The sequence below is a fragment of the Adelges cooleyi genome, unplaced genomic scaffold (genome assembly GCF_023614345.1).
Source record: "Adelges cooleyi isolate 19-005CV unplaced genomic scaffold, UGA_ACOO_1.1 ACOO_flye_CR_arks_rails_tigmint_CR_PRNA_376, whole genome shotgun sequence".
Lineage (NCBI taxonomy): Eukaryota > Metazoa > Arthropoda > Insecta > Hemiptera > Adelgidae > Adelges > Adelges cooleyi.
In genome coordinates, this window is record NW_026096053.1 from 13,848,052 (window position 1) to 13,863,741 (window position 15,690).

At 30.1% G+C, this 15,690-nt stretch overlaps 1 protein-coding gene across 4 annotated transcripts in view; it reads right to left on the reverse strand.

Moving 5' to 3' along the window:
* LOC126840973 (uncharacterized) overlaps positions 1 to 15,690 on the reverse strand; it is a 34,678-nt gene that overhangs the window by 6,936 nt on the left and 12,052 nt on the right. For 3 of the 4 annotated variants that reach the window (XM_050577085.1, XM_050577086.1, XM_050577084.1), the window contains exons 2-11: positions 6,383 to 6,596; positions 6,118 to 6,316; positions 5,677 to 6,057; positions 5,460 to 5,601; positions 3,973 to 4,316; positions 2,989 to 3,515; positions 2,807 to 2,909; positions 2,520 to 2,738; positions 2,333 to 2,411; positions 2,049 to 2,258 (exon numbers count right to left, since the gene is read on the reverse strand). In XM_050577085.1, coding sequence (XP_050433042.1) covers positions 2,049 to 2,258; positions 2,333 to 2,411; positions 2,520 to 2,738; positions 2,807 to 2,909; positions 2,989 to 3,515; positions 3,973 to 4,316; positions 5,460 to 5,601; positions 5,677 to 6,057; positions 6,118 to 6,316; positions 6,383 to 6,596 — 2,418 coding nt within the window. Of the gene's footprint in view, positions 1 to 2,048; positions 2,259 to 2,332; positions 2,412 to 2,519; positions 2,739 to 2,806; positions 2,910 to 2,988; positions 3,516 to 3,972; positions 4,317 to 5,459; positions 5,602 to 5,676; positions 6,058 to 6,117; positions 6,317 to 6,382; positions 6,597 to 7,892; positions 8,380 to 15,690 lie in introns of those variants that run through there. The other variant, XM_050577087.1, reaches the window with a different exon arrangement.

The following is a 15,690-nucleotide window of genomic DNA, read 5'->3' on the forward strand; positions in this document are numbered from 1 at the left end:
TTTGTTTCAACGAAAAGTAACGTTTGTTTGATTTATATAAAACGATTTTTTTTTGTACGGAATTTTCGAATGATTTGTACACTATATTTTGTGTTCAAGGCGAATTTTGAAAAAAAAAAATGCAAACTTAAAAAAATAGCCAAAGAGCACAGTGTGTCAAAGATAGAAGTTAAATAACAAAGATAAGTTATTATAACAAATAAAAAGACTGTCGATATTATGTTTTAATAAAAAAAAAATAAAAAGAATGTATTTTTTTTTTTTTTTTAAGTAGAACAGTTTTTCTAGACCGGTTCAATTTAGTGATTTTTCATGAACAAAACCAAACAAATTGAATTAAAAATGTGATTATGAAATTTTCATTACGTATAGCCAGCACGTTTACTTGAACAACTGGGAAACTGTATTTGTGTCTCAAATATTTTAATTATTTTATGGTATAAAACTATTGATCAATTTCCAACACAGAAAATATTTATTGCCAAGATGACTCAAAACCTATCCATCACCTGAGCAAATAGATAAACTTGACTCAAGCAGCAAGCTGCTAGTCGAGGTACTTATCGACCTAGGAATGATTTTATCTAAATTTAGTAGAAATATACGTGGTAAACTTTATTACAACGAATACAATATCAAATGACCTTATCTTCGACTCTATTATACTAATAATTGACGGCAAACACTGCCAAACGCGATATGACAAATCAAATAATTTGACACTTTATAAGTGTAGTATTTTATATTACCTATAAATCGGAGGAGAAAAATTAAAAACAAACGTGGTAAATAAAAATAAATTCCCCAAAATTCAAAACAAATTTAGCGGTTACTGTTACTTCATAAATGACTTTTCAACAGACCCAGCATTGTTTTTTTAAAAACAAAAATATAAGTAGATAATAGTTTTAATTATTTAAATAATTACTACAAATTATTATTTGTGTAATAATTAGAAAATTATTAACTCAAAATTAATTCATTCAAATTAAAAATATTTGTAAATACAAATTTAAATAAAAACTCAAACCGATATGTTTAGATAATTTTTTAGATTTTTTTTTTTTTTTTGTTATAATCAAAATTATAATATCGAAAAAATGATTGTACGAAATTTGACAAACATTAAAAAATGAAATAACAACTAATTTAACGGGCTAAATAAAATTCATTATTAGCAAACTTCTCTGTTCAACTAAATGTTGCCATTTATTTTGAACCTAACTAATGAAAATGTTATTAATTAATTTTCGTACAACATTTTACGTTTCTGTAAAAAGTTGTAGGCAACAAATTTTGGCTTAATGTTAAAGTTTAATGAAAAATTGCCTATACAATGCGCCTTAATATAAATGCTAGTGTAGCTGTAAAGGCCCCGTGATCTGTTTTTAGCAATGACCTAAATAAATGTTATTGCCAAGAAAAAAATCTAGTTTTGTGTTAAACAAATAAAACAGCAATAATCATTTCATTTTTAGATTGCAGTAAATAATAACAGCATTTACAAGTTTACCATTTAGCGCTTTTGTGTATCTTGTAACTTAAAAAAAACGAAAAAAATACTTTGAAGCTCTAAATTACTTTAAAAAAAAAGTTTTTTAAGACAAGAAATTATAAATAAAAATAAGTTCTAAGAAGGTCAACGTTTTTGTAATAGCATGTACTTAAAAACTATTTGTAGGCAAACTATTCAATTTTTTTTTTTAAACAAAAGCAGTTTAAAACAATAAAAAACATCTTCTTTTTAAAATTAGAAATCACGAAAAAAATATTTTGAATTGTTTGCTTAACAATTGAACTGGTCTCAATTTTTTTTTAAATAGACAACAGTTTACCAATGCATAGTTGACGTTGTAAAAATGTGATTTAATTGTTTAAAAATTCGAATGAAATATTTATAATAACTAAACTATATGAATAATGAAAAATATTACAAAACTGTCGACCTGATTATTAATATCTTTCAAATTTAACCTAACCCGATAAGTTTCTTTTTAATAACTGATTCTGGCCTACCTCAATTATTAATTAGAGCTTGAAAAACTTACCTTGTTGAGAAGAAGATTCGATGACGTGCCAAACAGAATTGTGCACTGCTCCAAATGATGTTTCCAACATGGGCTTTAGGTTCTCGCTGAACAAGGCATAGAGCGCTGGACAAAGAACGTCCAGGACAACCGAATGCAAGTCCTCTGTATAATCGTTGTCGAGGCAAAACGCAATTTTTTCGGCTGCGAAACAACAGTTCCTGACCAAGTCTAAACAAAAGTACAATATAATGATTAAAATTTGCTTTGAAATTTATTTCTCGGCATATTGTCCAAAAACCAACCTTTTTTGTGTGAAATAGAATCGGTGAGTTTATTTACTTCACACTCTTCAAATTTTTCAACATCCATTCCTCGTTTGGCCTACAAACATAAATTGTAAAAATTATATTTAACAAATAGAACACTGTTTAAATAAGGTCTAGTAAAAGTGGAAATAATAACACGACGACTACAAAAAATATATTTTACCTGAATCGTAGTTTGGTTAGGCGAATTCGGTGGCGTGTGGTGTCCGGCACGGTTCAAGTACTTGTTGACTTGTGCTTTAAGGCTGGCGCGAGATTGCTTGGTCTGTCGCAGTAACGAATCCAGTCTCTTGGCTTCATCGCTACACGGGTTTGGACTATCGCAATTACTACCGGAACATTCAACGCCTTCGTCTTCTGAAGTGCCGACATCAGAACCCGCCTATCAGAAAAAAAATCCATTACTTAACCTGTATGTCGTAAACAAACAAACCAAATATTATTTCTTACGATAGGAGGCATATTAGGAATGATTGTCAACTGTGAAGGCAGCGAACGCCTTTTGTTTTGTCGTTCTTGCAAGGTTTCCGATTTCATGTCGTACATGCTAAACCTAAATGGAAAAAAAACGTGGTTACATTTGGACGTTCATTGTAAACAATATATAAAATATCTTTCTTTGCTGAAATAACCTTTTTGGTACTTCGCTAATGGGTCTTCTTAATTCATTTTTAATAGGAATTTTCGAATTCACTCGACCCGCCGGCGGCGGTTTCTGATGTTGACTAGAATCGTCATACTGATAAATATACATATTGTCTTTGTTGCCACAAACTTTTGGTTCTATTTGACAAAAAGATGGTTCTTCGTGATGCAAATTTATGCGTTTGAATCTTTCTTTTAGTTCCGGAGTCTTTGACAGGGCCATTGTCACATTACGCGGTAATAACATGGCTAACGAGTCCCAATCGTTAACGTGCTCGAATCCTTTGGCACAAAGCGATTTTAAATCAAACGAATTCTCCGCCGACGACAATTCTTCTTGTAAAGGCGTGGACAATAATTTCTTCGACTCGACTTCGGGAGATGGCAATGGCGAAAACTTTTGAGGCATAAGAAACACGTTGTTAATATCCAGTGCAGCTTTTGGATTTTGTAAGAATGAAAGATCCGGCAATGTGTAACTCGGGAACATCACGTACACGGGACTGTTAGCGCACTAAAATTGAGATAAAAAAAATTATGTATTTAGTAAACATTAAACAATAATATCATTTCAAATAAAAAAAAAAAAAATTAAGATTTGTTCATCGCAACATAAGTGTTTAAGGAGTAGATATAGTTTATTAAAAATCCTTTCATGTGTACCAAAAAGGACAACTAGCATTTTCGACACTTAAGAGCGTAGCTGCAAAAATATAGGTAAGAGTATTTAACTGTAAAATAAACAGCTCTATTTTATTTTTTTTTTAAATTACTTAAAACAAACAATATTATATTACAATATATCATATAATTTTACACTAACGTAATTCAACATTGAAAGTTCTATGAAAAACATTATCTCCAAATTTTTTTCTAAAAAAAAAAATTAAAAGCGTTGCCCCTATTATTTTTTAAAAAACCTTCTGCAAACCACTTCTCAAAAACCCTTTTTTTTTACTATACTACTTTACCTTAGTGTCTGAATTTGTATTCGTCCCACTATCCATGGATGAAGTCTGCATGCTCCTGTTCATACTGGAACCTTTCCACAGCCGTTTGTTTGGCATTATCGACGAGTTGTTATTGCTTATTTGTTTGGCACTCTCTGACTTTTCGTTGTCAGGCATAAGACTATCGTCGAGAATGTTTTTCGTCAGTTCACTCGATTCTGTAGCTTCATTTTCACTTATCACTAGGCTGCCGTCTGACTGACGATTCTTCTTTTGACTAATGAACATCTTTACCAAACTGAACTTGGCACTAGTGCTTTGATCTTTAGCGCCGGATGCGTCAAACAGCTTTGCCGCTCTGCAGTCTATAAATAATTTTATTAGAATGTTTAATAACTTGCTAAAGACATAATAGTAAGTATTGTTATTAGCGACTCAACAAATTATGGTTCAAACCGAAATAAATTCAAATAATTTAGATTGGAAATCAAACTGAGAAAAATATACAAATTATGTTATTAAATTTGATAATTTGTTGCTCGCTCAGTTTTTACATCTCAATAAAGAAGTATATTATTAAATGTAATGTACAATCGTTGCCAGTTGATAGTATTTACACAATTAGAATGGACACTGATAACAAATTACACGGGCAGCATATGTGAATCATTTCGGCCATTTTGTTTATAGGCAATCAGTGTATTTATATATATGCATGTGAATTTTTTATATATTCATTTATAAACATTGATAATAACGTCTTCAAACCGAAATGATTCTCTGTTATCGGTCCGCTGCCCAGAAGTGTCCAGGGCCTGGTATTTAGCAGTATGTGTATCATGCTCTTTTTTTTTTTTTTTAATAATAAAATCTGTACAAAAAAATTTAATTAATACAGTTTTAAGTAAAAATGTGTTATGTGCAAACCAAATTACAAACAATTGGGCATTTTTTGAAAAATATTTTATTTAAATAAAAGTTAGTAAATTAATTATTATAAACAACAAATGATTGAAACAAAAAGAGTTCAAATAATTAAATCCAGTGAATATATTAAAAAATTATTTAAAACACAGTCGAATAAAAATATATTTTTATAAAACAAGAAATTAATTTTTTTTTTGAAGATAAAAATGATAATTATGTAAAAATAATTTATCAATTGATGGGCTAAAGAATAACACATTTTAAATAAGTTATTTTTTTTTGTTATTTAAATTAAAGAAAATTCCCAGATTTGATTAAAAAATATTTATTTTTCGCCGAGATCTTAATTCATACAATTAAGTTCTCGTTTGAATAAGTCATATTGCCGCCTTTAAAATTCTCAGATACTTGTTGCGGCAATATTTGCAACACAGCCTTATTAAAGTAAATGGCAAAAAACTTAAGTTACATAAAAGTTTTTCGGATTTTTGAAGTAGTTTCAATTCAAAAATATAACAAGGTCTGTCCGAGATCGGTTTGTTGTAACGCTAATAATTATAAAATATAATTTTTTTAATTACCGTTTCCTCCCTCGGATTGTGTAGACTTGACAAGATAGTTATAGTGACTATTCTTTTGCTTTAGCCACAATAACTTTAGTGGTATGAGATCGGGTAAACTTTGGGTTTTTTCATTAACACTCGAAGACAAACTGGACTGCGGCTGACAAAAAAAAAAAGAAAGAAATTAATAACTGTTTTAAATAAGACTATTTCAATGACAATTGAAAATTAGTACTTCTTTAGGTCGTTGGGAACTGTTGTTGGTTTCGGAAGTAGTACATTTCTTCAACTTATTCCATGTGGTGAACGTAGTGTCTGAAAACATTGGAACGTTAGCCGGTACGCTACCATCACTCGACCACGCTTCTCCTGAACCAGTATTACGACTCTCGCCCGTGCTCATGGCTTCGCTGTTTTGAAAATCTTCCGAATTACCCAAAGCCGGCTCTTCAAACGCAATCGTATAGTTATGCTTGTTGTTGGCTTTGCACGTAATCAGCATGTCGTCGCTACAGTCCAAAGAATCGGTACTGAACGTTATGAAAGGATTTGATGACTGTTCTTTGACGGGCGAGAACAATTGTTTAGTTTTACAAAAAGAATCGGTAGATATGTTCTGCAAACACACCACATAAGTAAATACGCCATCCTAAATATTAATAAATAATTAACATACTTGTAAATCTTGTCCACACATAGACGGCAAAGTACTGAGTATGTTGTGGATATCTTCGGTTTTGAGGTTTTCCATATCGATATGAGCCAAATTAACATCTAAATCTCTTGCCACGTCTTCATAGCAAGGGACGTTATAACTTTCCGATATAGATGACAATATACTATGGTGGTGATTAAAGTTATCCGAATCACGATACCTATACCACAAACGAGAATATAATATCGATAATTGCAATTGATATTAAAGCCACCAGTCGACTTACCTGTAATCAGCAAACCATTGGTAATCCGAGTAGTCCTGGAAGAAATCTACATTATCCTGAGACGAAGTGTTACTTCTATACGAACTCAATGTGGCGTCCAACACTTCTAAATTATTAGAATTGCAGTCGCCTTGATTGGCTGCAAACACCTCAACCATTGCAGATTTTTGGAGGACACAGCCGTAAGTGGCAGAAGACAAGTTCAAAATTGAATCTGGAAAAAAATCACAGATGCATAAATTTTAGTGTTATAAAGTGTTTATTATGTTACTTATATTAAATTTTAGGGATCGGTATCTGCGCGGACGTATATACCTACATACAACTAACGGCTGGCAATAGTATATGTGTTTAATTTTAGTTTAAAAAACAGACGTTTGCCAGTTGCCAAGCATCCAACTAAGTGACAGAATTATATAGGACTAGTGTCTGATACACTTGATACTATCGATTTGATAATAATACTACATTTCGATGAAAAGCAGGTATGCACTAGATACAACTTTTTTATACATACTAACTATATACTTTTTTATACAATTAGCAATTCATCTTTTTTTTTTTTTTCAAGAGCCCTCACCTGTCTTAATTTGTAGTTTTATCGACGCAACAATAAGCCAACAATCAATAAATTAAATGAATGTTATATAAACAACTAATAAAGTAGATTAGATAACACGGAATGCAACTAATTAATTTACGATTAAATTAATAATCGCACTATTTACACAGCAAAATATAACATGTATTTTTTTTATTATTATTATTCTGACAGAAATAAGACATTGAAGTACAACAAAATTATGTTACATTTAATCTATAACAACTGTTACACTTACAATCTATGCAAGATTTAAATATAATAATTAGTAAATAATGTATTATTTATCGACGAAAAATAGACAATATTTTATTTACAAACATTTTTGTTTCAGTCAACATATTATATATATATTTTTTTTTTAATGTCTTTATTAACGAAAAATTCAAAGCGATATCCATGCACATAAAATAGTAGTTAATTTTTTTTTATTATTTATTTATTCAAACTAACACAGTAAATATAACCCTAGAGAATCACAAAGTAGTTTTAGATGTTAAATTTTAGAAATTTATGAAGTATCATGTGTGACACTAAGAGAAGTACGCCAAATGTTTGTATTGTCGTATTTATCGCATATTATATATAATTTTCAAAAGCGCCTCCCCGTTATCGCCATTCGACCTCGCCGTTTGTTATTGATTGTAATTTTTTCTATAATAACGTAATACTATTACAACGGGTGTACTAAGAGAATTGAAACTGTGCGGACATTAGTCACGGTGTTATTGTCGACGTTGAATGCAACAGCAGCCTTGAGCCATATAAAAATACTAACGCCAGTGACCTCCCTACCGGCCAAAAGCCGTGGCTGGAAAGCCGAATGTCGCAAAAGTCAGACCTACGGCATAGGCTTTTTGCAGGGTTACGGGAATTGTCGGAGCTAAAGTACGCTAACACTATACGAACCATTCGGATTGCGGACCCAAACTCGTCGGTCGGTCTGACGGGTGCCGTACGATGGGCGTTCGGTTAACGACGCGTATAAGCTCACTGGACTTATACAGCGCCGACCAAAGCTCCGTGGCGGCGGCGTTCGGCGGGTTCGACAGGCGCTGGCCGGTATGTCGTTTTGGGCGGGTTCGACACCGACAGCACGGTACGACGGCGGCAAACAATACACGATAAATTTATGTAGATAAATAAACGATATTAAATGCGAACGCGTGTACCCGTGTGTGTGTGTGCAAGTTTTTCTAACGCGTTAATTTGATAGGAAAAAAACTAACGGTTCACAATTGGGGAAAAAACAATACACCGACGTCGTGATATTATATAATAATAATTAATATCGTATCGTGCGTTGGAAAAAAAAAAACCAAGAGAAAGATAAGAATAATATCCGTTTTCTCCAGGTTTTTATCAGCGACGTCCGGACGGGCACACGCGAAAATAGAAACTAAACCGTAGCCGCTGGTAGCAAACATATGGTTATACGAGCAAAACAATCCCCGCACGACGTCCACGCCGGTCGCCCGACAATATGGCGACACGCGTCTTGTATCCCACCGCGAAATCCGTGTCGCCACTCTTTTCGGGGGTTTTTTTTTTACCTATACACACGATATTGTATTTTTTCAATTTTTTTTTTATTTCCCCATTATCTAACGGTGATTATTGTCATTTACGGTAGGTGCTCGAACGAGCAAGTTCATTAATTAAAAAATCGTGTTTTTTATTTTTCATTACACATAATATATCAGCTACATACATATTTTATCGTCATCATCGTAGGTACCACACGGTGGCAATCGATAATGCATTATTTTTATGTATACGCACCGAACGTAGAACAATAACAATACCTACCCACATTTTACATATTTTATTATTATTATTATACCTGTGCGCGCGTATACAGGGCGGTGCGTGGGTGATTATTGTCAATAAAAAAAGTATGCGCTCTGAGACTTTACATTTTAAAATAAGAACAGCGGTCCGAAAAATAATACTGTATAAATGGGACAAAATACAGGCAACATTAGACCTAAACTATTAGGCAATTTAATCGTGCCGACTGATTAATTAAACCGATTAATTTATATGTGTTTCTGGTCTCATAACTTTTAAAGTTAATTGATTTATGCGGCGAAAGTTTGATAAAATAATTACTGTTGTAAATGTCACTTTTCAGTGTGTCTATTGGACGGATTTGAACGTTTAATCGGAGGCTAAAGGCGGCTTTAGATTAAATTATAAGAAAATTAGTCAGATTTAGAAGAAAAAATGAAAATATAAACTCTTATGATATAAGGTAACATAAACAAAAATACAATTTTTCATAGAAATTGAACGGAAACAAGTAAAAAATATTGGAGTTTTAATTATCGTTTATGTATGTAATTATATAGTATTGTTTGAGTAGAACATTTTGTTAGAGTTGGTCAATATTCTACCAGACTTAACCGACGTGTAAGTCCTTGAAATAACAAAAGAATCCGCAATTCCAATAGTTTAAATTTCTCATTTGGTTGAAACCATATCTAATCATTATTAGACCTTATTACACAAATTTTAATATTTTGTTCACAATGTCAATACTCGATTGATTAGCGTAACGTTTTAGTTTGCAAATTCATGACTGAATATTAACCATTTGTTGATATTACCTATGATAATTTTTAGTCCGAATTTCTAGGTTATAAAAAACCCATTCAAATATTCTTAAAAATAAGGAAAATAAGTTGTTTATGCAAAAATAAAAATAAGCACCATAAAATATGTGAAGATAGAACCTAAAAAAAAAATTTGACCCCACGGTTATCACTCTGTATACGAATAAAAACTCTAAATGGGTACAATGGTACACCTTTATGACACTAATTCTTTGTGGTATTACCTACTTTATTTTTCATTTACTCCTATTGTTTCTTTTGAATAATGAACACATGGCGTGCAAAAGGCAAGACATAATATGAATCCACAGAAAACACTTTTGAGATTAAACGACAAAGCTAGATTGACGATGTGAGATGGGACGCTCAGTGTCCTCTCTGTATGACATTAAGTAGTAAATAGTCTTCTCTTCTTTTGTTATTATTTTTTTTTAATACCTATTTTTTTTAGTATTACCATAAGTTACTTTAGTGTTATATGACGTCACACTTAATCTATATCTTCAGCTCACAAAATCCCTCATCCTCGGGGATGGACAGTGTTTCAATTGAAGTATATAAAAATACATTTGCAAATAAAGTAGCTGTCATTCCAAAATTGTGTTACTAGTGTTTAAAAATTAACTATTAATTTTGTTGATAGGAAAATAGTAAATTGTATAATTTTTTGGTCGTATTGTATAATGATTTTAATTTAATTTTTTATTGTACTTATTATTTTATTTCAATAAAAAAATTAATGCTGTTGAGTTATAACTGAAAATATGAAGTTATTTTTACAGTAGTTTATCATTATCAAAAAAACAAAAAAATTAATTATGGGTAATACGTGAAAAAGTGCACGAAAAGAGTCATATTAGTTCTAATATAATATTATTTTGAAAATAAATACTGAACATTTAAGACACAATAGAAAAATTAGTAAAATTATTTGTGTTAATTTTACATGGATTAACTGTAAGTCTAACTCGTAGATAAATAATTTGTTTATTATATTTAAATACTTGGTTAGTTGTATGTACATACATACATGTTATTTTCTAGATCAAATGTGTATTATCATATTTTAACAATAATATCAAACACCCAAAGATCCATGAAAATATTCACAATAAATTTAGGATTAATAGAAATGATTTACACATTTTTAGGATTCATGAATCATAAGTAGGACTAACGAATGTTTTGGAAATATTTTATAGGCTGTATACAAAAATGAAAAAAATATAACAAAAGCAAACTTCTATAAATATGATAAACAAACAACATAGCAAACAGACGTGTAACATGGTATTAAGATAAAAAAAACACAATACACCTATACAATTAGTGCTGGCGTGTACACTGTACAGTAACTGGGTTAACCGTTGATTTTGGACAGGTCACTGTTATGATAGTTAAACACAATACGTTTTTATTGTATTTTCATTGCCGTTAACTCGTTACTAGGCCGACGACGGTAAAACGTTCAACATAATTTTATGAATAATTTGAATAACATTTTTTTTCTCAAATTTTCTATCTTCATAGAAAATTTACATCAAACAGTTACTTTTTATTGTAAAAAACATATTCCCTACTTTCAGAAATATATGGTACCAGCCTCACTATCTGGTAATCGGATCAAGGCAAACATTTTAAAAAGTCTGTCTTTGTGATACAAATCCGATACACAAAAGTTGTATAAAAAAAAGGATGTAAATCTTTCAGTCTTCATATCATTACGATATACTCTATATAATATATAGCTTTTAACTATAAAATGTTAATGCACAATATTAATAAAACGCATAAAATGTTGATATATTATCCTACGAATAAAATATATATTATTATGTTTTGCATAAGTAATGACTACAAACAAGAGCTGTTTTTTTTCCATTATTCATTGTAATATTATGGTAACGATCGATTTAAAAGACAAGTGTGTTTGACTTATAAAGTATGTTTAAAAATAAGATAATCATAAAAAGCCAGAGTGTAATCTAACGGATGACAGTAGAGTCAATCTTTATGAGCCATCTTGCATCTCGATCGCTTGCATATGTTTCACACTTGCTTGTTTTTTATTTTAATACCTACGTCGCGCTTATAGTACTTTGGATTTGAGTTGACTTTGGGCCAAAACAATAATTTAAACGAACATAATAGAAAAGTGCCATCATTTTTTAAATGGTTTTGACACGCATGTGTGCGTCTCTTTTGTAGCATCCGAGATTAATGTTATGGATATTTCACAATTGAAACTATGAGTGTGAATTAGTTTTGTTAAATAAAATTCAAAAAATATTACCCTAGCGTTGTTAGAAATAACTGGTTTAAGTAAATTTTAAATATTACATCTCACTATCATTTATATATATATTTTTTCTTTGAACTGTCACCGAGAATAAACTTCTCCCAGTTGACCATAAATACTGTGTAATGTAATCATAGTTAGGGAAGGATTATCGAAAGAGTTTTTATTTAAATGATTATTAATTTGAAATAAATAATAAAATCGAATAAAAATAATAAGTTCAACTGAAAAATAGATTATTAGAAGAACTCACTACTAATATTATTTCAATAATTTTATTGTTGTTGACTTCAAATAAAACATTTATTATTTAAATTAATGTGGTACCTATTCGATTTGTTTCAGTTACTATCCGTTCTTTAATTCAATTTTGCTGAACTCTGATTGTTTTATAACTAAAAAATAAAACATTTCACAATATTATTTCTATTGTACTTAACTTAATATTTATACAAATAAAAAAGTTTCTTTAATAGTTTAACTCAATGCAGATTAGCTCATTTTAACATATTAACAGAAATAACTAAATTAAAAAATACAGCAGCTGTTATTCTTGTTTTATTGAACTTATTTTATTTCCCTCCTCTGCACTCAACTACACATTTTTTAAATGCACTCTTCTGAATAGCTGTGTGGGATATGAATACAGAGTGCAATCATATCTAAAGGTCACCAATGAGTGTTTGTATTATGACTAATTACTGCATATGAGCAAACCGTCTCGTTTATTCTTTATTTTTTTAACGGTTAAAAAAACGCCCAGACATAATATCGTATGTATGTTGTAACTAGTGCATAGCTATTTTATGTGCGGTTGATAGAACTTGTTCATGGTTGACGACTAATACAAGATCACCCGAACGACGTGCCAAATAATAGTATAAGTATTTAAAAAGAATGCGAAATTGTATTTACTGGGAAAAGAACAATTAGGTCTTATATTTTATCCCCCTTGTTATTTAATTGTTAAAACATGCAATAACATATTATGAGCTGTGCACTATGACTCACCATCAGTTCATTCCCTCTGTCAAAAAATAGTATGGTATAAGACCATGGTGCCACTTGACACTACCATTTCGAATGGTACCCAAACGTTGATGGGGTGAAATAATAATATATATATATATATATATACACATATAGAGAACTAAAAATGTGTTTGTAGACAATATGATTTTATTTATATGTTTTTCCGAAATCCGGTTTAGACGTAGTCTGTGATATTTATATCACAGCTGTTGTCTTAAGATTTTAATAATAAATAAACCGTCGACACGACAATCCGGAAGTCAAATTTGTATTCTCGATACAATGTAAATAGGAATGCTATAATTGTATTTATTGTTTAAAAAAAACAGGAGCGTTACTTACTACTTGCAACTGAATATTTTTTAAAATTATTTTTAGAACCAATTAAAATTAAATTATTGTATGATGAATCCGAGTTGTGATTTTCACTAAAGAAAGACAAAGAAGGACAGAAAGGTGATGCTGGACATTTTGGCACCCCGCGTTAATAAATTATACTACGCTATTTTGATTTATACGACCGGGAAATAATAAACATTAAACAAGCACAAAGAAATAGTTTTTTGTCCTTCTTAAGAGTTTGAATCCCTTGGGAAAAGTTACTGTGAACTAATTTTGCCGGTGGTTATTTTTACAATTCTAAACATATTTATATTCCGAGTAGATACAAACTTTGTACCTGAAACTTGTAGAAAAGTACTTATATCGAAATTTTCAGATACATTATATGTAATGTATTATTCATGAAGATTCTAGAGTAGTATTTCGAAAAATATATTTATTTATACCTACAGGTTTATCAATGTTGACACGTTTACACTTCATCAGGCGGCCTAATGTGTATTTATGTTTTTAAATTTCCTATCGTCAAAATTTGTAATTTATTTTAATTTATTTTTCGTAAAATAAAAATTAAACAACCTCAAATATTATTATATGATATTCCTTAAACATTACTATAATGGAAATTTCAATCAAAAGTATAATGAGTTTAAGGCCTATGCAAGTTTCATTAAATTGTTATAAAACCCAGAAACGACCTAAACACCATATAAAAATTCAGAACTTTAATGGTTTGACTTTATTAACAAAAATGTCTGCATCGACGCGCTTTTTCCGTTTCAGTCATTTATTTCTGTGAGAAAAATAAAATAGAAAATTTCAAAAATGTTCAATAATAAATAACTAGTAATTACAAAACACATCTCCGATGGAGTATAGCCCCATCTAATGTCAATATAAAGTGTATTAATAACTGCACGTTATTACGATTTATGGGTAGGTATCTAATTATTAACTTAAGCACCAACATACGATAATAATATGTTGTTTGGGTTCATTCTATTATATTGTAAATTGTATGATTGTAGTCAAGAGGAGTGTATATTAGATAATAACCGCAATTACTAACCAGTAACCTGTCAAGCCGTTAATTTAGAACCTACCTACATATTATTATATGATATATTATATTTCTTCGTATCGTTCATCTGTAATGTGTGAAAACACCACAGATGCACTTAACGAAAATAAAATAAAAATAATTCAATTTAATACTTTTTTATTACACAAAGTCTTGTATGGAACAGTGTTTTCTTTGTTATTATTTTTAACTTTTCTCAGAGTGTACAGTACTAATGTAATAATAATAACGTTCACAGTAGGGGACGAACACCAAGCCGTTTATAAAAGGAGGGTTATAATATTAACTATAAAATAAAGCCATAATATTATGCTTATTATACAATTTAACAGTAACTTCGTTTATATAAATGAGCACTTGCCAATAATTGTAGAATTAGTTAAATAGGAAAGTATTAAATAAGCTTAATGATTTTACACATTATATTTTATGTTTTAATTTTCCTTTCCTTATATTAAGTAGGAATTCTCTAGAAATGCTATTGTCGTACATTAGTTATGTTTTTTTTTTCAATTAAAGTGTAAGTATAGGAAGAAAATAATAAGAAACGCATCTCTTGTCTTACCTAGTACCTCAATTTGTAAATACTAGCATTAAAAAATAATATCGACTATCGTTTATTATTATTAGTTTCCTTTTAAATAACTAATAAAAGTGACATGTACAAACACAGAAAAACTTTAAGTGGATGAACTGAGTTTGTATAAGCTCGGCGTCCGTTTTACAACACACTTAGGGTTATTGCGTTTCTAACGTCACACCATATTTTATTTTGTGAACAAACATATCTTATAGCGTATGAAGGTCTCGTGAGATTTCCTCTAAACTTATATTAAATTCACAGGTACATGTTCTACTTGATGTATTTATTTGTGTTCTATTGTGTTACAGTTTAATCTCTTAAATTCATCTATAATTTAAAGTAAAAAATGTGACTTCGTGCAACATCATTATCTAATAGTTAATATTTTTAAAGACGGTATGTGTAACATGTTTTGTTTAAAATTTGCTTAAATGCTGTTTTTATGTATGTTCAACAGTATATTAAAATGTATAATAAAGTAGTCAAGTAAAGACTACATCTAGCAATACTGTTAACATACAAAAATAATTGTAGAATACGATCCTTGTTCATTGTTTTTTTTTTATAACCGGAAGTTCTTCGCCCATTCATACAGTCGACCAATCCTTCGAATTAATACAACCTTGTCGTTTCATATCCCCTTCAACTCTTATTCCCTTATGAACTAATAAAAAATATTTTATTTTTTCAATTGACAATGCAGAATGCTGCCATTCAATATTAAAACTAGAATAATTTAATACTTCATACAATTT